At 55.0% G+C, this 25,372-nt stretch overlaps 1 protein-coding gene across 6 annotated transcripts; it reads left to right on the top strand.

Annotated features, from left to right (window-relative positions):
• Positions 1–6: 6 nt before the first annotated feature.
• Positions 7–24,655, top strand: CAD (carbamoyl-phosphate synthetase 2, aspartate transcarbamylase, and dihydroorotase). Of its 6 annotated transcripts, none has more exons than XM_015566365.1 (45): positions 7–185; positions 425–564; positions 2,510–2,639; positions 3,998–4,140; positions 4,305–4,446; positions 4,641–4,812; positions 5,005–5,190; positions 5,371–5,483; positions 7,137–7,282; positions 7,534–7,665; positions 7,764–7,997; positions 8,131–8,352; positions 8,528–8,716; positions 9,199–9,323; positions 9,486–9,616; positions 12,962–13,074; positions 13,495–13,739; positions 13,952–14,198; positions 14,542–14,640; positions 14,801–15,025; positions 15,104–15,286; positions 15,482–15,700; positions 15,969–16,136; positions 16,726–16,908; positions 16,993–17,097; positions 17,740–17,979; positions 18,223–18,304; positions 18,573–18,739; positions 18,877–19,041; positions 19,181–19,312; positions 19,523–19,724; positions 20,083–20,273; positions 20,372–20,512; positions 20,700–20,801; positions 21,178–21,274; positions 21,551–21,601; positions 21,892–21,936; positions 22,041–22,210; positions 22,315–22,377; positions 22,828–23,040; positions 23,139–23,264; positions 23,558–23,713; positions 23,799–23,900; positions 24,102–24,196; positions 24,298–24,655. In XM_015566365.1, the coding sequence occupies exons 1-45, from the start codon at positions 104–106 to the stop codon at positions 24,407–24,409; spliced, it is 6,726 nt and encodes a 2,241-aa protein (XP_015421851.1). In that variant the 5' UTR covers positions 7–103; the 3' UTR covers positions 24,410–24,655. The 6 variants fall into 6 exon arrangements, with proteins under 6 accessions (XP_015421851.1, XP_015421850.1, XP_006767525.1 ...); XM_015566364.1 differs by having other exon boundaries at positions 22,038–22,210; XM_006767462.2 differs by lacking the exon at positions 21,551–21,601.
• Positions 24,656–25,372: the final 717 nt, after the last annotated feature.

Below are 25,372 nucleotides of genomic sequence, written 5' to 3'. Positions count from 1 at the left end.
GTGTACCTGCTCCGGGCTCCCGGTCCTCACGTGGTCCCAGCATCGGCGGAAACTTGCTGCGCTTCCAGCTCTCGGAGTGCCCACAGCGCGGAGCTCCGTTCCCATGGCGACCCTGGTTTTGGAGGATGGGTTGGTCCTGCGGGGCCAGCCCTTTGGGGCCGCTGTGTCGACTGCCGGAGAAGTGGGTAAGCAAGCCCGGTCCGGCTGCCGATCTCGTCCCACTCTCTGCGGCCCTTCTCTGCCCGGTCTGCCCTGGCCAGACCCCGCCATTTTCCCGCCGACACAACCCCACCCCCACACCCCTTCGGCGCCCAAGTTCCCAGCCCAGCGCCCTCCATCTCACGGTCACTAGGGCATTCTCGCGGCGTGGGGCAGTGTGCCCACGGGGGCCCTCCTGAGCCCCAGCCCGGCCTCTTTCTTGCAGTGTTTCAAACCGGCATGGTCGGCTACCCCGAAGCCCTCACAGACCCATCCTACAAGGCACAGATCTTAGTGCTGACATATCCTCTGATCGGCAACTATGGCATCCCCCCAGATGAAGCGGATGAGTTCGGTCTCAGCAAGGTAACCACACCCAGTGCCTAGGTGCAGTATTTCTCGAACTTGTTTTGTCCTGATTCCAGGCTTCCTGAGCCTCAGTTCTCAATCTGCCTTCCACTTGGGAGAGGGAACCCTAGGTGAGGGTCATGTTATTCCTCCAAAGGACCACGTCTCATCACAAGCCTATGAATACACTGCGTTCTAGTTTACAGGGCAGTATCTTGGTTAACATGTCCATCTCCAGTTTTGTCAACTTAAACACACTCACAAAATTGATTGTATAAACCTGCAAAATTGAGGCCCTGACAGAACCAGGGTAAGGCCTCCTAGAGCCACCGGATCACCACGGATGCTTTGTCACATGTGTTGTGAACACACTTGTCCATGTGCAGACTGGTCTTCCTGGACACACAGGGTTCTGCCAAACTGTCCTTCAAATCCCTAAGTAACAAGCTCCATACCCATCTTAAAAATTCCACTAAGCAGAGGTAATTTGAATATGCAACTCCCATGTAAATGACCTGTTTCTCTAGTTATTAGGTGCTTATCTGTTAGATAACAAGTTTCTGTTATCTTTATGTATATAATCCCTTGAGAAGGAGGAGGGTATAATCATGCCTAGCTATATTCCCTGAACCTTTATCTTTATTTAGTAAGGTATTGTGCACCCACCTGTTTTACACTATTTTTATCACACTGTGTAATTATAATCTTGTTTATTTACCTGTTACCTTGTTAATTTTCATGCCCCTAAGTAACAAATTAACATTGTGACCATAGGGACCTTGTCTTTTTTCATGCTCACTGCCCCTCCCCCAGCGCTCAGTAAATGTTTATTGGCAACTATCATGTATCAATCACCTTGTTCTTGAGTTCACAGTTCTGTGAAAAAGACACAAACTTGGTTTTTTTTTTTGTTTGTTTTTTAAATGTATTTTTATTGATTTCAGAGAAGAAGGGAGAGGGAGAGAGAGATAGAAACATCAATGATGAGAGACAATCATTGATCAGCTGCCTCCTGCACGCCCCCCACTGGGGATTGTGCCCACAACCCGGTCATGTGCCCTGACTGGGAATCGAGCCATGACCTCCTGGTTCATAGGTGGATGCTCAACCATGAGCTACTCCAGCCGGGCCACAAACTTGTTTTGTCCTGATTCCGGGCTTCCTGAGCCTCAGTCCTTAATTTGCCTTCCACTTGGGAGAGGGAACCCTAGGTGAGGGCCATGTTATTCCTCCAAAGGACCATGTCTCATCACAAGCCTATGAATACACTGCATTCTAGTTTACAAGGCAGTATCTTGGTTAACATGTCCATCACCAGCTTTGTCCACTGTAAACACATTGACAACATTGATTTTATAAACCTGCAAAATTGAGGTTTTATGTATAAAGAACAGAGGAAATGATGTGAGCCTACTGAGCTCTAAGGAGGAGGCACAAGCTGCAGTGGGTGACTGGGGGTCGCTTCACAGAAAAGGGGATTTGTGATCTCAGTTTTGGGTAAAGGAAAATGTCATTTTCAATTTTTAAAAAAAATGTATTTTTATTGATTTCAGAGAGGAAGGGGGGGGAGAGAGAGAGAGAAAGAGAGAGTGAGAGAGAATCATTATTTGGCTGCCTCCTGCATGCCCCCTATTGGGGATTGAGCCCACAACCCAGGCATGTTCCCTTGACCGGAATTGAACCTGGGACCCTTTGGTTGCAGACCCACGCTCTATCCACTGAGCCAAACCAGCTAGGGCTCATTTTCAGTTATTAATCAGGCACCTTGGGCCCATGTGCTCAGTGTCTCATATGGGGGTAGCACTGCTGGTAAAGGGCAAAAGCATGCGGGGCTTGGTGTGTTTAAGGAATGGTAGTCATTCAGTGTGGCCGAAGCACGGGGTTCCTGCCACACACTGGGGAAAGACGACACAGCGAGCTATAAGGCCCTGGGCTCCTCACGATCTTTTCCTTCCATCAACAGTGGTTTGAATCCTCGGGGATCCATGTAGCAGGATTGGTGGTGGGAGAGTGCTGCCCCACCCCTAGCCACTGGAGTTCCATCCGCACCCTTCACGAGTGGCTGCAGCAGCATGGCATACCTGGCCTGCAAGGTATAGTGCAAGCACAAGTGTGGTTGGGCAGAGGACTGGTGCCTCGATGGGAAGAATCCAGAGAAGATCTCTGTGCACTATTGGGACTTGAGTTCAAGGCTGTGATAGAAAGAATCTTATTTGAATGTTAGATTGGGGTCTGGAGCAAGGAACTGAGGTCTTCTCACATGGAAAATTTCAAACATACAAAAGGAAAGAATAGTATATAATTAACCCCCCAGCTTCCATAGCTATCAACTCAGGGCTAAACTTATTTCATCACCATTACTGTAACCCCCAGATTATTATTTTTTAATACATGTTTTATTGATTTCAGAGAAGAAAGGAGAGGGAGAGAGGGATAGAAACATCAATGATGAGAGAGAATCATTGGTTGTTGCCTCTTGCAGACTCCCCTGTGGGGATGCAACCCGGGCCTGTGCCCTGACTGGGAATCAAACTATGACCTGCTTCAATCACTGAGGCAAGCCAGCTGGGTACCCCCGGATTTTTTTTTTTTTGGTTTAACGAGAGCTTTATTAGGGTCTCCATACAAATAAGTCAGGTCATAGTTGGGGCAGGAAGCACGTGCAGCTCAAAAGCCGAACTGAAAAGTTTAGTGAAGGGACTAACTACTCCAAGGAGAGAGCAGGTTCCTGAAACCTAACAAGAGATGGCATAGAGCCCTGAGAATAGCAGTACAAAGTTCTAGCAGCCAACAGTTACCAGAAGCCAAAGAGAGAACCTGCAGGAAAGGGGTCCCTGACCTTTCCTGATAAAGCTTATCTCAGACATTGTATCATTTATCCATAAATATTTAAATATCTATGAAAAAGGAATCCTTTTAAAACATGACCGCAATAACATCATACGTTTTAAAAAGTAACAGTAATTCCTTAATATCAAATATCCAGTCAAGGTTTAAAATTTTCTCAGTTAGCTAAGTTATTTTTTTCATTGTTTCTTTGAATCTGAATCTAAACAAGATGGGTGCATTGCATTCGATTATATCTTTTTTAATCTGTGGGCCTTGTAACCTATTTGACAGAAACAGTCAGTTTTTCTTTGGAGTCTCCCAATCTGCATTTTGTCGATTACATTCCCGTTGTATCATTTAGCATGTTCTTTTTCTATAAACAGATAAATCTTGATCGTATTTTCTGTAAACAAATAGATCCGGAATCATGGTACAGTTCAGATGTGAGATTGTTGGCGAGAATACTGGATGGTAGTGTGATTCCATCAGGGTGGCTTAGGACTCTGATGCCCATAGACCAGCTGTGTGTGACTGGGCTCTGGGATGGAAGCTCCCCGGGAAGCCTTAACCTCACGCACGACTGAGCTGGGGGAGGGGAGCTCTCAGCATGCTGCTTTGACAGGAGTGGACACGCGGGAGCTGACCAAGAAGTTGCGAGAGCAGGGGTCTCTGCTGGGGAAGCTCGTCCAGGATGGGACAGATCCTTCGGCCCTGCCATTCTTGGACCCCAATGCCCGCCCCCTGGTGCCGGAGGTCTCCATTAAGGTACAGTGGGCGAGGGGGCGCGTGTGTCAAGCTGTAGCACAGTAATTACAGTCTGTCCATAACCATTGAGGTAGAGTCAGAAGAGGCCTCAAAGTTGGGGGGTGGGTGTGTGCCTATCTATACCCACTGGTCACAGCTGTCAGCCGTTGCCCTGTCTTTCTCAGGCTCCACAGGTGTTCAATGCAGGGGGTACCCCTCGCATTCTGGCTTTGGACTGTGGCCTGAAGTATAATCAGATCCGATGCTTGTGCCAGCGTGGGGCCGAGGTCACTGTGGTCCCCTGGGACCATGCACTGGACAGCCACGGTGAGTAGCTGGGGTCTGTGTAGGACCACAGACAAACGGTTTCTGTGGAAGATCTGTCCCTGGGTCTAATTGCTAAAGCCAACATGAGTTGCAGGGAAGACAATGGAGATAAGGCTTTTGCTCTAATGGTGAGGGCTGCAAGTGTGTCTCTAGTTGAATACTGGTGGTGATGTCATCTTCTCTGCCCGTTCCAGAGTATGAGGGTCTCTTCCTGAGTAACGGCCCTGGCGATCCTGCCTCCTACCCCAAAGTGATATCCGCACTGAGCCGGGTCTTATCGGAGCCCAATCCCCGGCCTGTCTTCGGGATCTGCCTGGGACACCAGCTGCTGGCCTTGGCCATCGGGGCCAAGACGTACAAGATGAGGTGGGATTTGTGGGGAGAGGAAGAGCCTGCACGACTGACAAGAGGGGTGGGGAGTCTTGGGAGAGGGCCGAGAGTTGGTGTTTATTAGTGTTGAAATCGAGCAGGAGCTGGTGGGAGTCCTGAGAGCTGGGTTTGGGCCAGGGGTGAAGGAGAGTGAAAGGGGCCTGTGACTCAGCATGCTTCCATCCCCAGGTACGGGAACCGAGGCCACAACCAGCCGTGCTTGCTGGCGGGCTCCGGGCGCTGCTTCCTGACATCCCAGAATCATGGGTTTGCTGTGGAAACAGACTCCCTGCCGGCAGGCTGGCTTCCTCTCTTCACCAACGCCAACGACCATTCCAATGAGGGCATCGTCCACGACAGCCTGCCCTTCTTCAGGTGAGCCTGGGTGCTTCTGGCCGAGGGCCTGCTGTGTACAGCTGTGAAGCCCCTGGGACTGGAAGGTCCGAAAGTAAAGAGTGATCGTGGGCCCCGGCATCTATCCCACTCCCCCCTCTGAGGCTGCCGCTGCCCCGGCCAGTGATGGTGACAGGTTTCCTGATCCAATCTCTTCACCAGCGTCCAGTTTCACCCAGAGCACCACGCTGGCCCTTCAGATATGGAGCTCCTTTTTGATATCTTTCTGGAAACCGTGAAAGAAGCCAACGCTGGAAACCCTGGGGGCCAGACAGGTAAGCACCTGAGAAGAACTAGGTTGTGGGACCAAGAACAGGGCTGGCTCTAGGACGGACGTACCCCAGGAAACGGATACATGTTTGGGAGGTTAGGAGGTGGGGTGGGAAAGCACCAAACTAAGATGGTTTATGTATTCTTCTATTGAAAGCAGCTCCTGACGCATGAGTCCTGGGTTCTGGTTCTTTTTTTGATTTTAGCGAGTAGAAGGGAGAGGGATAGAGAAATGGAAACACTGATATGATGTGAGAGCAGACATCAATGGCTGCCTCCTGCACGCCCCACACTGGGGATCAAGCCTGCAACCCCGGGCATATGTCCTGACCAGGAATCGAACCGTGACCTCCTGGTTCATAGGTCAACACTCAATCACTGAACCACACCTGCCAGGCTTTTGTGGTGGTTGTTCTCACCTGAGGATATGTTTTCCATTGATCTTTAGAGAGAGTGGAAGGGAGGGGCAGAGACAGAGAGAGACATCGGATATGAGAGAGACACATCAATTGGTTGCCTCCCGCATACGCTCCAAACAGGGCCAGGGATTGAGCCTGCTCCTGAGGTCCATGCCCTTGACCGGAATTGAGCCCAGGACCCTTCAGTCCATGGTGGGTACTCCAACCACCGAGTCAACTGGCTAGGGCTGCATTCTGGTTCTGACTCTGCCATTCAACAGCAGTGGCTCCCAACCTGTTTTGGGCCACGCCCCACCTACGCATCTCCAAAATCCTGATGCCCGCCCTCCCCCCCATGACATATAATTCTTATTCAAAAAGTGAGCTCCTATTCACGTGGAGGAAGCCTAAAAGGCGATTAACTTGGCCTAAACAAGCTTCCAAAGAACATGGCATCCATGAAAGAGAAAAATACAAGAATAAAAGGACAGTTGAAGTTGAGGAAGAAAAATCACTAAGGAGTTGTTAAAAAAATAATATGAAGTGATATGAAAAATGGCAAAATAGTTTCAAAACACATAATAGAGAACTGAAATGCATAAATATGTCACAGTATATATTTATATACATTATATAAGCTCCCTAGAACCATAATACAAGAATAAAAGGACAGTTGAAGTACTGAGGAAGAAATCACTAAGGAGTTGTTAAAAAAATAATATGAAGTGATATGAAAAATGGCAAATAGCCCTAGCTATTTGGTTTGGCTCAGTGGATAGAGCGTCGGCCTGCAGACTGACGGGTCCCAGGTTCGATTCCGGTCAAGGGCATGTACCTTGGTGGCAGGCACATCCCCAGTAGGGAGTGTGCAGGAGGCAGCTGATCAATGTTTCTTACTCTCTGCCTCTCCCTTCCTCTCTGTAAAAAATCAATAGAATATATAGTTAAAAAATTTTTTAAAATAGCAAAGTTTCAAAACAGAATTGGAATGCATAAATATGTCACAATACATATTTATATACTGTATATGAGGCCCCTAGAACCATAAGAAATACAAAAAATTCACTGTTAATAACTCATTCTCGAATTGCCCCCCTTAAAAATCAGATTGCCCCCCTGTGGGGCGTGTGCCCCACGTTGGGAACCACTGTACTAGAGTCATTACTTGTTCTGGATTCTTCTGTGAAACGAGGGGGTTAATCCAGATGATTTCCCTCAGGTCTCACTTAGTTCTGTCCATGACTCGCTTTGTTCCCACAGTTCGAGCGCGGCTGGCTGAGCGCCTGTGCCTGCCCGGGGCTCCCAGCCCAGGCTCTGGGCTTCCCCCGCCGCGGAAGGTCCTGATCCTGGGCTCGGGGGGCCTCTCCATTGGCCAGGCCGGCGAGTTTGACTACTCAGGTTCTCAGGTACGTCATGTCCCTGCACCCCTCTGGGTGTGTGAGCCTCAGCAATGGCTAGAGTCTTGAGGAGAAAGGCGGAGGCTTGAACCTTGGTTGTGGGGAGGAAATGAAGGAGGAAGTTAGGGAACGTGGGAGAGGTGAGGTGCTGAGGAGGAGGAGTTGGCTGTTCGGGGCTAAGAGTACAGGGAGGAAAGAAGACGGAGACAGCTTACAGTCTTGCTGCTGCAGTCGAGGTGGAGGTGCCATTGTCTCCCTAGGCAATCAAGGCCCTGAAGGAGGAAAACATCCAGACGTTGCTGATCAACCCCAACATTGCCACAGTGCAGACCTCCCAGGGGCTGGCCGACAAGGTCTATTTCCTTCCCATAACACCTCACTACGTCACCCAGGTACGACGGGGTGAGGCTGGACTGGGGAGGCACACTGGGTTTGATCCATTTCCTAGCTGCAGGGTCCTAATGCCTGTTACCCCTCTCTCCTTCCTCAGGTGATCCGTAATGAGCGTCCAGATGGCATATTACTGACTTTTGGGGGCCAGACAGCTCTGAACTGTGGTGTGGAGCTGACCAAGGCTGGAGTGCTCGCTCGCTATGGGGTCCGGGTCCTGGGCACACCCGTGGAGACCATTGAGCTGACTGAGGACCGGCGCGCTTTTGCCTCCAGGATGGCAGAGATTGGCGAGCATGTGGCCCCCAGTGAGGCAGCAAACTCTCTTGAACAGGTTTGAGAGGTGGAGGGAGGGAGGTAGAATGGTGTCGTTTTCTTTCCATTGTATTTTCTCTGTGTCCAGGAACTCTCTGTGCAGCCAGAAGTCAAGGCCTGACCTGTTGGTTTATCTCTTCTGCTCCCTGCAGGCCCAGGCAGCCGCTGAGCGACTGGGATACCCTGTGCTGGTGCGGGCAGCCTTTGCCCTGGGTGGCCTGGGCTCCGGCTTTGCATCTAACAGGGAGGAGCTCTGTGCTCTCGTGGCTCCAGCTTTTGCCCATACCAGCCAAGTCCTGGTAGACAAGTCCCTGAAGGGATGGAAGGAGATAGAGTATGAGGTGGTGAGAGACGCCTATGGCAACTGTGTCACGGTGAGTAGATGGAGACAGGGCGGGGGCCGTGTCGGGCAGTATGAGCTCTTGTAAGAGCAGAGGCCGCGGCTCAGATCTTTGTGCCTTCAGTGTCCCTCAGAGCCAGGACGGATACAGCCACCTGTCTTTCCTGACCCCCTTGGGCAGTGACCTCCATGGAACCCTCTCTTCACAGGTGTGTAACATGGAGAACTTGGACCCACTGGGCATCCACACTGGTGAGTCCATAGTAGTGGCTCCAAGCCAGACGCTGAATGACAGGGAGTACCAGCTACTGAGGCGGACGGCCATCAAGGTGACCCAGCACCTTGGCATCGTCGGGGAGTGCAATGTGCAGTATGCCTTGAACCCCGAGTCTGAGCAGGTGAGACTCTAGGTCCTGGAGCTGATATTCTAGCTATTGGATCTCCTTCCCACCCTGGTCTTTTAAAAATATGTTTTTATTGATTTCCGAGAGGAAGAGAGAGAAAAACATCAGTGATGAGAGAGAATCATTGGCTGCTTCCTGCACGCCCCACACTGGGGATCAAGCCTGCAACCCCGGGCATGTGCCCTGACCAGGAATCGAACCGTGACCTCCTGGTTCATAGGTCGACACTCAACCGCTGAGCCATGCTTGCCGAGCCCTCCTTCCAAAATTTTGAGGCCTCAAGGCCAAGAGGCCTTTTGGCCCTACAGACCCTGGGGTAGAAATTGGGATTGTCTTTGGTAGGGTTGGGCCTCGGCCGTAGGGGGCTGTTGCTACCCATCCCTTCGGGTGGGCTTTATTTTCTTACCTCCTGGGATCTCCTAGGAGGAGATCCTTCTAGGCCAGTTCCCTGGTGACTCTGTTCTCTCTCTCTGCAGTATTATATCATCGAAGTGAATGCCAGGCTCTCTCGAAGCTCTGCTCTGGCCAGTAAGGCCACAGGCTATCCCCTGGCCTATGTGGCCGCCAAGCTGGCGCTGGGCATCCCTCTGCCGGAGCTCAGGTACAGGGTTGGGGGAGATGAGGGAGATAAAGAAAACTTTCAGGGACGGGGAGTATGGAAAGGACGATGGTCTGGATGTATGGGGTGGAGAGAGCTACCTGGAGGCTCAGCTGGTATGTCTCCCCTGCTGTCCTCCTGGCGCCCCCACCTGATGGCTCCCAGGAACTCGGTGACAGGGGGAACGGCCGCCTTCGAGCCCAGCCTGGATTACTGTGTGGTGAAGATTCCTCGCTGGGACCTGAGCAAGTTCCTGCGCGTCAGCACGAAGATCGGGAGCTGCATGAAGAGCGTTGGTGAGACACGTCCGGAGACCCCGCCCCAGATCACCCCACGGGCCCCACCTGTCCCAAGAGTCTGGAATGTCAGAGAGAGTTCCCTGGCATGGCCTTTCCGCATCTACATTAGCACCTTTTGGGAATACAGTTCCTCAGAGCTACTAGGGACATTTCAAACTAAGAAAGGAGGTGTTATTACTAGGAGTGGGGATCAAAGACATCTGGAAATCTATGTCAGAATACGCATGCCCCCTCCCTCCCAGATGGCAGGTCAGACTTTGTGGGGGAGTGCTAGTCATCAGATATTCCCATCTCTCTCATCTGACCATTGAGTAACTGAGGGGACCACGAAAGGAAAGTGTTGTGGCTGAATAGAGGGCAGAGCCAAGAACTGAAACGGCCTGCTTGCTGGCGTTCTGCTTACAGGGAGGCCAGTTCCGTGAAACTCCACCCACCGCATTTCATGGCACTTTGCCCACGGCCTTTAGGCTGTTAATGGTAGTGACTGTGCTCGTTTAAAACGCTGATGCTTCGGGCAAACACTGGCTGCTGGTTTTCTGTGAACCCTCTACATCCACGTCAGCACAGTGATAGCCATTCTTTTTTTTTTTCTTTAAATATGTTTTATTGATTTTAGAGAGGAAGGGAGAGGGTTAGTAGTCTGCAGACTGAAGGGTAGCCATTCTTTTGTTGTTTTTGGTTTGTTTGTTTCAGAGAGGAAGGGAGAGGGAGAGGTAGAAACATCAGCGATGAGAGAGAATCATTGATCAGCTGCCTCCTGCACGCCCCCTACTGGGAATTGAGCCTGCAACCCAGGCATGTGCCCTTGACTGGAATCGAACCCGGGACCCTTCAGTCCACAGGCGGAGAGATACTCTATCCATTGAGTCAAACCAGCTAAGGCCGTGGTGGCCATTTTAGCACATCTCCTTTCCTGGGCCCTTTCTGCCATGGTCACTAAATGAGATTTTTTTTTAACACAACGTGTAAGATGAGAGCAGGATTTCAGAGACCTTTTTCTTTTCTTCCTTTATTTCTTTTAATTTGTTTTTATTGACATCAGAGAGAGGAAGGGGGAGGGAGAGAGAGATGGAAACATCAATGATGAGAGAGAATCATTGATCAGCTGCGTGCCCCTCACTGGAGACCGAGCCCTCAACTCAGGCATGTGCCCTGACCAGGAATTGAACTGTTACCTCCTGACTCATGGGTTGATGTTCAACCACAGGGCCACACCAGCCAGGCTCAGATGCCTTTTCATAAAAAGAAGGAAATTTAGTGGTGAACAGTGAGTGGTCAGCCTCCGAGCGGTGGTAGGGCATGCTGGGATTGAGTTAACATGCTTCCTTATTGTGTCCTTTTAAGTCGCCTTAGGCTGTCCTCTAAGACACTTCAGCCCACCACGCACATGTACGAACCAAAGCGCTACCAGCTAAGGATGAGAGCACTTTATTGTGTTCATATTCCCGTTAAGAGCAATAGTAGCCTTTACGCAAGTTAAGTCTAAGCTCAGATATTATTTCAGAATTTTTAGAAATCTTACAAGACTGCCAAGTTGTTCCTTCTGGAGATGAATTTGTTATATGAAAATTATAGTAAACTTGGGAACAAAGCCATAATTAAATTGTGGCTAAAAGAAGTGGGTTGAAAATAGGACAATCAAAGATTGATTCCTAGATGAGACATCTCAGAGTTTTATATCTATTCAAGTATTCTTGGAATGTGATCTTTGGTAACTTTTATTATACTAGTAAGATACACCTATCATTGAGAAATTAGAAAAGATAGTTTAACCAAAGAAGCATCACTTATAGTATTGTCACATAGAGATTAATTTGGGCATGCATATGAGTCCAGGATTTTTCTAGGCCTGCAAGTATGAGTGTTGGGTTTTTCTTTTACCCAAGATCAAACTCTTATGATATAAACACATTACAAAGGGATTAAAATCACTTATAATCCAGTTCCTTAACACTGCTATTAGTATCTTGGTGTTTTAAATTTTTTTCTAAAGAAACAGATATTAGGATTGTAAATAAATACAGTTGGTAAGAAATACTTGAAAACCATGGAGTAAATTTTCAGAGGACATGAACAAAACCTTACAGAACAAGAAATCGGTCAACAAACTGGGAAGCTCACTCTTAGTAATAAATAGAAATCTAGCCCTGGCCACGTGGTTCAGTTGGTTGGAGTGTCCTCCCATACACCAAAAAGATTTCGGGTTCAATCCCCAGTCAGGGTGTGTACGGGAGGTAACTGATCGATGTTTCTCTCACATCAATGTTTCTCTCTTTTTCTCTCTGTCTTTCCCTTTCCCTCTCCCTTCCTCCATTCCTCCCTCTCTCTCTAAATCAATAAAAGCATGTCCTCTGTTGAGGATTAAAATAAATAAAAGAATCATCCTTGGGTGAGGATTTAAATAAATAGAAATCTGGTTAAATGAGATAATCTGCTTAACAAAAAATATTTTTGTGTTATTCCATCTGAGGATATTTTCCCATTGATTCTTAGAGAGAATGGAAGGGAGGGGGAGGGAGATAGAGAGAAACATCGTTGGTTGCCTCCTGCACGAGTCCCAACCTGACCAGGGCGGGGATTCAGCCTGCAACCCAGGTACATGCCCTTGACCAGAATCAAACCCAGGACCCTTCAGTCCTCGGGCTGATGCTCTATTTACTGAGCCAGATCGGCTAGGGCTTAATAAAAATTGTTGTAAATGAGGATACACATTTCTTAGAAGGTTGGTTAAACGTATACTTTGTATTATAAAGCACAAACTTTTATAAAGCAATTCATACTTAACAAGAGCCAGAAAATGTATCTTACCTGTTGCCCCTGCACTTCTGGAAATTTATCCTAAGGGACTAACCCAAAGCATAGAAAACAGCCCTGGCTGGGTAGTTCAGTTGGTTAGAGCACCATCCTGATACCCAAGATTGCAGGCTTGATCCCCGGTCAGGACACATGTAAGAATCAACCAATGAATGCGTAAGTGGAACATCAATTTGAAAGAGAAACATTGACCGGCTACCTCTTACACGCCCCCTACCAGGGATTAAGCCTGCAAACCTGGCATGTGACCTGACCAGGAATTGAACCGGCAACCTTTTGGTGAATAGGATGTTGCCCAACCAACTGAGCAACACTGGCCAGTTGCATTTGAATTCCATATTCACTAATATAACATGAAAATCGTAGAGGGCAGGGCTGAAAGTTTAAGGTGTTTCAATAATGAAACACCATAAATCTCACCACCATGGGACCCGAGAACCTCCCGTAGGGGAGGGTTGACTAAACCATAGACCTTCTGGGCAGCTCCCCGACCACCAGGCCCGCAGTCTTTCCGTCTTGTGTCTCCAGGTGAAGTCATGGGCATTGGGCGTTCCTTCGAGGAGGCCTTCCAGAAGGCGCTGCGCATGGTGGACGAGAACTGTATGGGCTTTGACCACACAGTCAAGCCAGTCAGCGACATGGTGAGTGGACGCTGCTGCTCTCTGTCCCCAGCCCAGGAGCCCAAGACCAGCGATAGTAGCAGCAGGCTTCAGGGGACACTTGCTGTGTTTTCACTTTGCTGAGGATTTGGGGATGTCATCTCATTTGTTCTATGAGGACGTATTAGACTTGGTTTTATAGAGGAGGAAGCAGACTTAGGGAGGTGGTTGAACTTGCTGGGCGCCGCCTTGGCAGGGAGAGGCAGAGCCAGGATCCGTGTCCAGGTTTTCGCGCCTGCAGAGCCCCTGCACTGGTCTGCAGTTTCCTCTTCTAAGATGATGACAGTCATGCTCTCGGCTGTCTGAGGTGCTGACAGTAGATTGGGAACATTTTGCTTAACATCCTGCCATCTCCTGCCTCTGCACCATGCTTCTACCCATCTGTCTGCCCTCTCCCGTTAGGAGTTGGAGACTCCGACAGACAAGCGGATCTTCGTGGTGGCAGCTGCTCTGTGGGCTGGCTACTCGGTGGAGCGCCTGTATGAGCTCACACGCATCGACCGCTGGTTCCTGCACCGCATGAAGCGGATCATTGCACACGCCCAGCTGCTGGAGCAGCACCGTGGGCAGCCTTTGCCCCCACACCTGCTGCACCAGGCCAAGCGCCTTGGCTTCTCAGACAAGCAGATCGCCCTTGCGGTTCTCAGGTGAGGTGGTGGCGAGGGCCTCGGGCTACGAAATGTGGGGCAGTGACCCTTGGTACCAGTGAGAGGCCCCCAGAAAGGGAGAGTGGGGGGCTTTGGCGGCCTCGGACCTTCCCTAGGGTATTTTCCTCTGTGACCCCTGCCCTGGGATCTTCTTCCGCTACTCAGCCTGTCCCGCTCTCCCATGACCTACGTTTCCGTCCTCTTTCCTTTAGCACAGAGCTGGCTGTTCGCAAGCTGCGTCAGGAGCTGGGGATCTGCCCGGCGGTGAAACAGATTGACACAGTGGCCGCGGAGTGGCCAGCGCAGACGAACTACCTGTACCTGACGTACTGGAGCACCACCCACGACCTCACCTTTCGGACGCCTCATGTTCTGGTCCTTGGCTCTGGCGTCTACCGTATCGGCTCCAGCGTCGAGTTCGACTGGTGTGCCGTGGGCTGCATCCAGCAGCTCCGGAAGGTCCGGGAGCTCGTCTCTCACACTGTTTTCCCTGCTGCTCTGTTCAGCTCCAGAGACTGCCTTCCACCCGTGCTCCGTCCTGGCACTTCCATCAATTGTAGGGCTTTGGGTTGGGGCAAAGGTCCCCTTAGCCTGTCTTGTGCCCCACACAGGCGTGTGTCTCCTTTCCAGCACTTGGTGCCACTTCTCAATACTGCGGTGCCGGCCCCACTTCCCTCTCGGGGGGTGAGCTATATGGTTACTGAGGAAGCTGAGGCGGTGCTCTCCAGAGTAGGGGCTGTGGCTTAGTTTCTCCATCTCCTCCTCTCACCTGATTGCTAATCTCAGTCCCTCCCCGTTGCAGATGGGGTATAAGACCATCATGGTGAACTACAACCCGGAGACAGTCAGTACCGACTATGACATGTGTGACCGACTCTACTTTGATGAGATCTCTTTTGAGGTGAGAGGGGCCGGGATCAAGTGGGAGGAGCTGGCCGACGTAAGATCCTTCGGAAGCTGTGGGATATGAAGGGACGTGGTGGCGGGTGAGGAGCAGTGAGCCAGAGGCTGAGGCCCTGACCCCGCTCGTCCCCACCGCCGTCTCTCCTCCTGCCCTGTAGGTGGTGATGGACATCTATGAGCTGGAGAGCCCCGAAGGCGTGATCCTCTCCATGGGAGGGCAGCTGCCCAACAACATGGCCATGGCTTTGCATCGGCAGCAGTGCCGGGTGCTGGGCACCTCCCCTGAAGCCATCGACTCGGCTGAGAACCGTTTCAAGTTCTCCCGGCTCCTCGATACCATTGGCATCAGCCAGCCTCAGTGGAGGGAGCTGAGTGACCTGGAGGTGGGCTGGGACCTCGTGGGGGCCGGAGGATGGCATGGGTGAGTGCGACCAACCTAGCTAAGCTCCCTGCACCCTTAGTCTGCTCGCCAGTTCTGCCAGACTGTGGGGTACCCCTGCGTGGTGCGCCCCTCCTATGTGCTGAGTGGCGCTGCTATGAACGTGGCCTACACTGACGGGGACCTGGAGCGCTTCCTGAGCAGCGCAGCAGCCGTCTCCAAGGAGCACCCTGTGGTCATCTCCAAGTTCATCCAGGAGGCCAAGGTAGGCTGCAGACCAAGAAGTCTCTGAGGGCAGCCCCTCTCTGGTCCTACAGACGTTCAGAGGCACAGTGGGCTGGGAAGGCAGGGTTGCACCAGGGCTCTTAAAGCAAGGGAACATCTGGGGCAAGTGGGAGAAGACAGTGGTCCTTGCTCTACCTGACATTACCCTGCACACACACACATCCCCTCCCCCCAGGAGATTGACGTGGATGCTGTGGCCTGTGATGGTGTGGTGGCAGCCATCGCCATCTCAGAGCATGTGGAGAATGCAGGCGTGCACTCCGGGGATGCCACGCTGGTGACCCCACCACAAGACATCACTGCCAAAACCCTGGAGCGGATCCAGGCTATCGTGCATGCCGTGGGCCAGGAGCTGCAGGTCACGGGACCCTTCAATCTGCAGCTGATTGCCAAGGTAGGGCGAGGGAGTTAAAGGAAGGGACGAAAGGGACACAGTGCCTCCTCGTTCTGTGCTGGCCCCAGTGCCAGGGAGCTCGGCACTCTCCGGCCCTCGTGAAAGTAGGCACGAAGGCTGGAGGGACGGGTGGTGACTAGGACCTGCAGTGTCAGGGTTTCTGACCTGGTTGATTCCTCACAGAAATAAGTGAGGGGAGGAGTCGAGGTCAGGGAGGTACGTCGGCACTCCCAGCCTGGGAAGGCCTGACCGTTCTTCTCTGCCCCAGGACGACCAGCTGAAAGTCATCGAATGCAACGTGCGTGTCTCTCGCTCCTTTCCCTTCGTCTCCAAGACACTGGGCGTAGACTTGGTAGCCTTAGCCACGCGGGTCATCATGGGGGAAGAAGTGGAGCCTGTGGGGCTCATGACTGGCTCTGGAGTCGTGGGGGTCAAGGTAAGGAGGATCGGCACCCTGAGGTTCGCAGGCAGCAGCCAGAGGCAGGAGGAGAGAGTTCCCTCACGTACACGTTGTCAGTCAGCATGTAAACCCAACACCTGCTGTGGGCAGGCGTTGCTCGGCCATGGAGTGATGAGGTGGCCTCTGTCCCTTAGGAGCTTTCACTCTAATGGGAGGCGAGAGAAGTTGGGTCCAAAACAGCTTGTTTATAGGACAGTTTCTAATAGGCCTACATAGTAGAGACATGGAAAATGCTAAAGGAGTTTGCAGACAGCAGGTACCACTTCCCAAAAGGGTGACCTGGGACGGCTTCAGAGGCATGGTGGCACTTGAACCAGGCCTGGAAGGACGGTCGGGTGTTTGATTTGCAGAGCTTGTCCAAGGCCAGGGGACAGCCGAGGGGGGCTGAGGGAAGGCCCAGGTGTGCTGGGAGGCAGCTGGTGGTGGGTGCAGGGCACACGTGGAGCAGCGGCAGGCAGGCTAACCCCGCTGTTTGGATGGGACCTAGGAGAGGGTCTGTGGTTGCCTCTCCCCCTGTGGGGAGGTGGCCCCTCGCCCTGGCCTCTCTCACCTCCTGCTCCCTCAGGTGCCCCAGTTTTCCTTCTCCCGCCTGGCGGGTGCTGACGTGGTGTTGGGTGTGGAAATGACCAGCACCGGGGAAGTGGCCGGCTTCGGGGAGAGCCGCTGTGAGGCCTACCTCAAGGCCATGCTAAGCACTGGCTTTAAGATCCCCAAGAAGAACATCCTGCTGACCATTGGCAGCTATAAGGTACAGAATTGGGGGTGGGGGGGATGGCCTGGCCTTGAAGTGGGAGACTAGAAAGCATAACCTCATCTTCCTCTGCTTGGTCAGAACAAGAGTGAGCTGCTCCCAACTGTGCGGCTGCTGGAGAGCCTGGGCTACAGCCTCTATGCCAGTCTGGGCACCGCCGACTTCTACACCGAGCACGGGGTCAAGGTACAGGCTCCACGGCCTCCCCACACTGCCCTGAAAGGGTTCGAAAGCACCAAAGAATTCTTTCCCTCTTCCCCTGCTTTTATTGTTATTGTACAAATCATGTATATTCCATTCAGAGAAAGTAGAATATGCAGAAAAGAAAAAAGAAAAAAGCCCTGAGAGTTCTCTACCACTGTTAACATCTCTATATATAAAAGCCTAAGCTACTGTTGAGGCTGGACAACCAGATGACCGGCTGGTAGCTGTTACATACACTGACCACCAGGGGGCAGATGCTCAACACGGGAGCTGCCACAGCCAACCTCCCCCTGACCGGCCAGCCCAGATCAGCCTGATCGCCAGCCAGGCCTAGGGACCCCTCCCGTGCATGAATTCATGCACCAGGCATCTAGTTCTAATATATTTCCTCCCAGAATTTTATCTGTGTGTGTGTGTGTGTGTGTGGGCTCATCCTGCAGAGTCCTTCATCACAAGTTTAGATGTCTTCCCTGTCAAGAAATAGACTGCCACTAGCAAATAAAGGCAGCCCTGGTCCCCACCCAGTCTTCTCATGGGCTCCCGGGCCTCCTCCCCTCCCTTCAGGCCGGCCTTCCTGACCCCTGCCAGGCTCAGATTGGCCCTGCCCTTGTCTCTGGGCCCCAGGTAACAGCTGTGGACTGGCACTTTGAGGAGGCAGTTGATGGTGAGTGTCCACCACAGCGAAGCATCTTGGAGCAGCTGGCAGAGAATCACTTTGAGCTGGTGATTAACCTGTCCATGCGTGGAGCTGGGGGCCGCCGTCTGTCTTCCTTCGTCACCAAGGGCTACCGTACCCGACGTCTGGCCGCTGACTTCTCTGTGCCCCTCATCATTGACATCAAATGCACCAAACTGTTTGTGGAGGTAACTGAGACCTGGGTGCAGGGAGGGAGACAGCCAGTGCTAATGGGGGAGGAGGGAGAAGTGAGTATGTCATGGGTTGGGAAATCTCAATATGAAGCAGCCACGCTAATAATCCAACTTTGTGGCTGCAGAGAGAGAAGGTGAAGTTAGAGAGGCAGGAGCCTGGTTTATGGGAAACCCAGTCCCTACCTACAACTCCCAGGAAGCCCTTAAGGCAGAGCTGACCGTGGTTTTCTTCTGCAGGCCCTGGGCCAGATCGGGCCAGTCCCTCCCATGAAGGTGCATGTTGACTGCATGACCTCCCAAAAGCTTGTGCGGCTACCTGGTACGTGCAGCTCAGGAGGACGCTGGTAACAGCTGTCAGAGACCCTGGCGTGGTGGGGAATGGCTGAGGGCCCACCCCTGCCCTGGACTGCACAGCGTGGATGCCCCAAATCTTGGTCACTCTGAGCTCCTTCACGCCCCAATCCACAGTGCCCTTGATTGAGTTACCTCCCATCTCTCGCTTTCATTTTCCTGCCGCCCCAGTCACTTCCTGGATGCCCTTCCTGTGTGAATCTTCCTCTGATCTTACCGCCTCCCCGTTCTCCCAGGACTGATTGATGTGCACGTGCACCTGCGGGAACCAGGTGGCACACACAAGGAGGATTTTGCCTCGGGCACAGCTGCCGCCCTGGCTGGAGGTGTCACCATGGTGTGTGCCATGCCTAATACCCGGCCTCCCATCATCGATGCCCCCGCTCTGGCCCTGGCCCAGAAGGTGAGCTCTTGCACCCCTGCTTCATGGTGACCCATGTGTCCCCACCAACCTCCCCCTGCCCCTCCCCCGGGGCCCAGGCCACTGGTGCCAGACTGGCATGGGTAGGCTGGGCCCTTATCTCATACTGTCCTCCCCAGCTGGCAGAGGCTGGTGCCCGCTGTGACTTTGCCTTATTCCTCGGAGCCTCGTCGGAAAATGCAGGGACCCTGGGTCCGGTGGCTGGGTCTGCTGCGGGGCTGAAGCTCTACCTCAACGAGACCTTCTCCGAGCTGCGGCTGGACAGCGTGGACCAGTGGATGGAGGTAGGGAGTGGGCAGTGGGGGGCGGCGGCCGGACAATCCCTGCTGGCTGCAGAGCCCCACAAAGTGGGCCAACAGCAGTGAGGAGCCAAGAGAGCTCTGAGGGCTCCAGGCTCTCCTAGAAAAGTCTTTCTGCCCCCAGCATTTCGAGACTTGGCCATCCCACCTTCCCATCGTGGCCCACGCTGAGCGGCAGAGCGTGGCCGCCGTCCTGATGGTGGCTCAGCTGACCCAGCGCTCCGTGCACATCTGTCACGTGGCACGGAAGGAGGAGGTGAGGCACCGGAGGTCCTAGTGCCCCTGTTGCTGCCCCAGTAACACCAGGAGGTCAGGGGAGTCCTTGGGGGCAGTGAGGGTCCGAGGAGCCTGGAGCTGGACCCTCAGCTTGTCCGCCCCGTAACTTTCAAGAAGGGGTGTTGGCCGCGGGGCTTGCGGGGCAGGGCGTCGGGAGAGGCCTCCTCTGCATTTCCTGCTCTCCCCCCAGATCCTGCTGATTAAAGCCGCCAAGGCCCAGGGGCTCCCCGTGACCTGCGAGGTGGCGCCCCACCATCTGTTCCTGAGCCGGGACGACCTGGAGCGCCTGGGGCCTGGGAAGGGGGAGGTCCGGCCCGAGCTGGGCTCCCGGCAGGATGTGGAGGCCCTGTGGGAGAACATGGCCGTCATCGACTGCTTTGCCTCGGACCACGGTGAGAGGGCCCGCAGCGCGCCTCCTCTGCCCAGCAGGGCCCGTGCCCAGCTCAGGGGATCTGGGCCAGGCCCCTGGCCCCATGAAGACTGGGACTTGCTCTGTGCAATGCCCCAGCCCCTATACAGGGCCGGGTGCGTGGTGGGTGCTTGGTAAATGTTCAGTGAAAGAATGAACAAGGACGTAAGTAAAATGGAACACGACAGACCATGGGGAGGGGTGGGCCCCAGAAGATGGCGGTCGTTCCTGTTCACCATTTCCCGATCCCCAGAGAAAAGAGTGCGGGGAGGGAGGCGGCAGTCCTGGCCTGGCTCCCAGAGGTGGAGGTAACGGGTGCTGAGGGTCTGCCCTTTCTCCAGCCCCCCACACCTTGGAGGAGAAGTGTGGGGCCCGGCCGCCCCCTGGCTTCCCTGGGCTGGAGACCATGCTGCCGCTGCTGCTGACGGCTGTGAGCGAGGGCCGGCTCAGTCTGGACGACCTGCTGCAGCGCCTGCACCACAACCCTCGGCGGATCTTCCATCTGCCCCCCCAGGAGGACACCTACGTGGAGGTGGGGGATGGCGGGATGCGGCCCGAGCGGCGGGGCCTCTCCAGCCCTGGGCTTCTCCCATGGGTGGTCTTTCCCTCGCTTCACTCTGACTCCGGCAGGTGGATCTGGAGCATGAATGGACAGTCCCCAGCCACATGCCCTTCTCCAAGGCCCGCTGGACACCCTTTGAGGGGCAGAAGGTGAAGGGCACCATTCGACGTGTGGTCCTACGAGGAGAGGTTGCCTATATTGATGGGCAGGTACGTGTGTGGCCGGTGCACAATCCCAGTTGTGTCATTTCATCCCACCCAGCACGTCTGTGCTGCCCACTACCCCTCCAGCTGCCCTGCCTCAGTCCCCCCGGGCACTTTTTCTCCTTGCTGGCGTCATTCCTTCAGTCCCAGTCGGGCTCTCTCCTCACTCCCCGCCCCTGCCTCCTGCCTGCAGGTTCTGGTGCCCCCGGGCTACGGACAGGATGTTCGCAAGTGGCCTCAGGGAGCCGTTCCCCAGCTCACGCCCTCAGCCCCTGCCGCCAGCGAGGTCAACACGGTACACACACTGCTGGGCTCGGGGGAGTCTGGGAGTGGCAGCCAGGGCTGGGGTTTCAGGATGGAAGGCTCTTTACTTGACAGTTAGATCCCACCACCTGCTTCTGTCTGCTGCAGACCACAGAGTTAACTGTCAGTTTAGGAGGCTGCCTGTGGGAAACACGGACCCATTAACCAGAGGTCTCGGGGCGGAGGTGGGGCCAGCACGCGCCTCTAGAAAGCAGAGTGTCTGCCCCGCTGCGGACAGCACCGTGCTCGGGGAGGTCCTGGAGATGGAGTCCGTGTGGACACTGAGCAGTTGGCTTTTCATGATGGGGTGAACCTGAAGGGGCTGGGTCAGTGGTTTTTCAAACACGAGACCAGTGTTTGCTCTGCAGACGCCCGAACGGCCCCGCCGGGTCATCCCAGGGCTTCCCGACGGCCGCTTCCACCTGCCGCCCCGAATCCACCGGGCCTCGGACCCAGGTCTGCCAGGTAAGAGGCCTGTCGTGTAAGGGTGCGCCACCTGGACGTGGAGATGTGGGGCAGCCCCTCTCCCCTGCGCCCCCAGTGTCCCGGATGCACCAGGGGCCTGGGAGCTGATCCAGGCCCTCCCCTCCCCGCACCTCATCGTTATCTCCTTGCCCCGTCCTTCCTGCCACCCTCTCATCTTAGTCTGACCCACTGTACCAACCTTTGCCTAAATCAATCTGCCCAGCGTCAGGTAGGCCCCCACAGCCTCTTCTCACAGGCCCTTTTTGTTGTGGGCAGCTGCATTCCTGTGCCTGGGAACTGGGATCCCACGGGGCAGCAGAGCCTGGGGTAAATCCAGGGGGTGATGTGAGCCTGGCCGTTCCCTTCCCGAGGATCCCTTTGCCACTTGGGAGGGCCCGGGGGGGTTGGGGGCCACTGCTCATAGACAGCAGCCCCATGGGAAATCACGTGTGCCCCCAGAGCTGCTAGTCCTTTGCCCTCCCCTAACCTGCTAGAGCTACTGTGGTGTGAGTCAGTTTAACACAGACTCTGTCATTCAGAGTCCGGGTGGGAGGGGGATGGGAGGTCTTCTCAGCCCTCACCCCCAGGCTTACATCTGTGCTGTTGCCTGTTTGCAGCCGAGGAGCCAAAGGAAAAGGTGTCTCGGAAGGCAGCTGAGCCAGGTGAGAGCCCCCCTCCCCCCGACACACTCGCCTCGGGGACCTCTGATCCGGCCTGGCAGGAGGGACACTCTGACCAGCCTCTTCTGCCCCGTCCCTCACAGCAGAGCTGATGGGAACCCTTGATGGCACCTGCTACCCTCCACCACCAGTACCTAGACAGGCATCACCCCAGAACCTGGGGACCCCTGGCCTGCTGCACCCCCAGACCTCACCCCTGCTACACTCATTAGTGGGCCAACATATCCTGTCCGTCCAGCAGTTCACCAAGGACCAGGTGCCTGGGGGCGGGGGACCGGGACACCAGAGCGAAAGGATCTGGCAGCTTGGGGCCGGGACCTCCAGGCGCCGCCCTCCCGGCTGACTCCGGATCTTTCTTAGATGTCCCACCTGTTCAATGTGGCGCGCACGATGCAGAAAAAGCGGAGCCTCGACATCCTCAAGGTCAGGGTCGGACTGTGGGCTGAGGATCCCGGCCCCCGTCAGCAGGGCTGTGCGGTGGTCGGGGGGCCTCCCTCCCCTGCCATGAGCCCCTCGTGTGAGTCCGAACCTCCCTCTCACTCGGCTTTCTCTGCTGGGAAGGCCTGCTGCTCCGGGTCCCATGTCTGCCCTCCTGTCAGCGTGCAGCTGACTCGCGAAGCCCAGATGTAAGGGTGTCCGCCCACCTGGTCCCTTGGTCTGAGCTGGGATGTTTCCTTTTCTCCCAGAGAACGGGTCTCATTCAGACGCTTAGCAATGGCTTTTGGAGGCAGAGCCTGTAGCTCAGCATGACACAGATGGTGCCATTCGTGGGGAGGGCTGGGGGGAGGGATCCCCGCAGACTCCCTTTCAGCTGGGGAGAGGCAGCCTGGGTGTGCTCTGAGCGGAACACACGTACACATGCCTCTCCCCCAGGGAAAGGTGATGGCCTCCATGTTCTACGAGGTGAGCACGAGGACCAGCAGCTCCTTTGCAGCAGCCATGGCCCGGCTGGGGGGCGCTGTGCTCAGCTTCTCAGAAGCCACCTCCTCCGTCCAGAAGGGTGAATCCCTGGCCGACTCCGTGCAGACCATGAGCTGCTACGCCGACGTCGTGGTGCTTCGGCACCCCCAGCCCGGAGCCGTGGAGGTGAGGCGCCTGGGCTCCCGTGCCCGGACCCAGGGAGGGCGGGGCTGAGGCCGGGAGACGCAGAGGCAGGACTCTCCTCCCCTGTGCCGGTTCCACAGCTGGCAGCCAAGCACTGCCGGAGGCCAGTGATCAACGCTGGGGACGGGGTTGGAGAGCATCCCACCCAGGCCCTGCTGGACATCTTCACCATCCAGGAGGAGCTGGGCACGGTCAACGGCATGACGGTGAGGGGGACTGCCCAGGGAAGGCGGCGAGGGAGGCGGCGGGAAGTCGCTCCTTCACCCGGGCATGCTGCATCCAGGAGGCCCGCATCCGGGCCGAGGCCAAGCTGGGCACGGTCAACGGCATGACGGTGAGGGGGGCTGCCCAGGGAAGGCGGCAAGGGAGGCGGTGGGAAGTCACTCCTTCACCCGGAGTGCTGTATCCAGGAGGCCCGCATCCCGGCCGAGGCCAAAGCTCTGAAATGGGAAGGGGTGCTCAGTATGGGGGCCCTCTTGTGACGGGGTTTCTCCCCTAGATCACGATGGTGGGGGACCTGAAGCATGGACGCACAGTGCACTCCCTGGCTTGCCTGCTCACCCAGTACCGAGTCAGCCTGCGCTACGTGGCGCCTCCCGGCCTGTGCATGCCGCCCGACGTGTGGGCCTTCGTGGCCTCCCGTGGCACCAAGCAGGTGAGACCCCGGGAGGCCCTGGGGGACCGGGGTCAGGCAGGCAGACCTGGCCCTGCATTCACCCCGCCTCGGCCTCGCCCTTCAGGAGAAGTTTGAGAGCATCGAGGCGGCGCTGCCCGACACCGACGTGCTGTACATGACGCGGATCCAGAAGGAGCGCTTCAGCTCTGTCCAGGAGTATGAAGCTGTGAGTGCCAGGGCTCAGGAGCTGGGGCTGGTGCGCCGGGCACCCCGACAAGAGGCCAGGGGGGTGGGAGGCTCCTGGAGTTTGGTCAGCGCCCTGGGTGTGGTCATGTCGTGTGGGTGTGGCGGAGACTTGGGGGGCCAGGGCTGTGGCCTCATGCCTCCCTGCCCTGAGGTGCTGACAGGGCCCGTCTGTCTGTCTCAGTGCTTCGGCCAGTTCATCCTCACTCCCCACATCATGACCCGGGCCAAGAAGAAGATGGTGGTGATGCACCCCATGCCCCGCGTCAACGAGATCAGGTGACGTGACGAGAGTGGAGGCTCCCCCGGGGGCTGGCTGGGGGCCCACTGATGATCCAGGCCATTGCGGGCTTTGTGGTGACTCTCGCCTTCTCTCGCAGCGTGGAGGTGGACTCGGACCCCCGAGCAGCCTACTTCCGCCAGGCCGAGAACGGCATGTACATACGCATGGCTCTGTTAGCCACCGTGCTGGGCGTGCTGGGCCGCTTGTAGGGCCCCGCTCCTCAGCCTCCGGCCCAACTGCTGGTCACAGAATCCGGTGCCCCCCACGGGGGCCGCACACGCCGATGCGCTGGGGTATCCAGGTAGCTCCCGTGCTCATATGCACACATGTGCCGACCACACTCCTGGTATTGGACTGGACGGAGCGCTGCAGCACAGGGGTTAAACTGTCTCCCGCTTGCACCTCAATTCTGTACAGTTTTTCTACTGACTTAATAAATAGCTTAGCTGCCTCTAGTCCTGCTTCCTTGCCTGTCTTTTGGCTTCAGCATAGGATGCCAAGTGTAATAAGCAGAGCTCTCTTCCAGAAAATGAGAACGGCAGGCCCCTGCTCTAGCCAGGGCTGAGCAGCCAAGGTCAGCATTATCGGAGCCATGGCTCTTTGGGGTCTGGGCAGGAACATGCTGTTCCGTTGGAGACCTGAGCCACACGGATGTATGTGCAGCCCTCCTTCCTCAATTAAGTTGCACTCCAAGTCCTGACATGAGTCCTGGTGAAAGAAGGCTGAGCAGCCTGGCCGGTGAGGTTCATGATCCTGTAGGCCTCTTCTCTCCTCTGCCTGGTTGGCCTTCAGTAGCTGAGGCGGCCACTGATCCTCACACCTCGCCTGGAAGTTCTCAAGCTGCCAGCACAGCTGGGAGCCCCTCCTGTTATCCATGGGAGCCTCTGCCTGACCCGGGGCTTTTCAGACTGGACTAGGGGCAGAGGGACAGGTGCCCTGGAGGGCTGAGGGGCACTCTAGCTGGGAAACCGTGGGGGAGGGGACGGGTGCAGTAGCTCATGCGTCTGCAGGTTAGGGCCTCCGTGGGTCTTCCAGCGTGTGAGCTCTTCCATCCCAGGAACTTCAGTAGCATTTGGGACATGTCTTGATCCCACAGACTCACTGAGTGCCCTCTGGGTACAAAGCACCACGCGCGATGGGAGTACAGGGGCGAACAAGATAGTTCTGCCCTC

Source organism: Myotis davidii, unplaced genomic scaffold (genome assembly GCF_000327345.1).
Source record: "Myotis davidii unplaced genomic scaffold, ASM32734v1 scaffold238, whole genome shotgun sequence".
In the NCBI taxonomy this organism is placed as follows: Eukaryota; Metazoa; Chordata; class Mammalia; order Chiroptera; family Vespertilionidae; genus Myotis; species Myotis davidii.
This window is presented reverse-complemented; position numbering and strand designations above follow the sequence as displayed.

Coding starts and splice junctions, on each gene's coding strand:
- CAD (XM_015566364.1), top strand. CDS start 104: ATGGCGACCCTGGTTTTGGAGGATGGGTTGGTCCTGCGGGGCCAGCCC. Junction 565..2,509: donor ATGAGTTCGGTCTCAGCAAG/GTAACCACACCC, acceptor TTCCATCAACAG/TGGTTTGAATCCTCGGGGAT. Junction 18,305..18,572: donor AAAGCTTGTGCGGCTACCTG/GTACGTGCAGCT, acceptor CCGTTCTCCCAG/GACTGATTGATGTGCACGTG.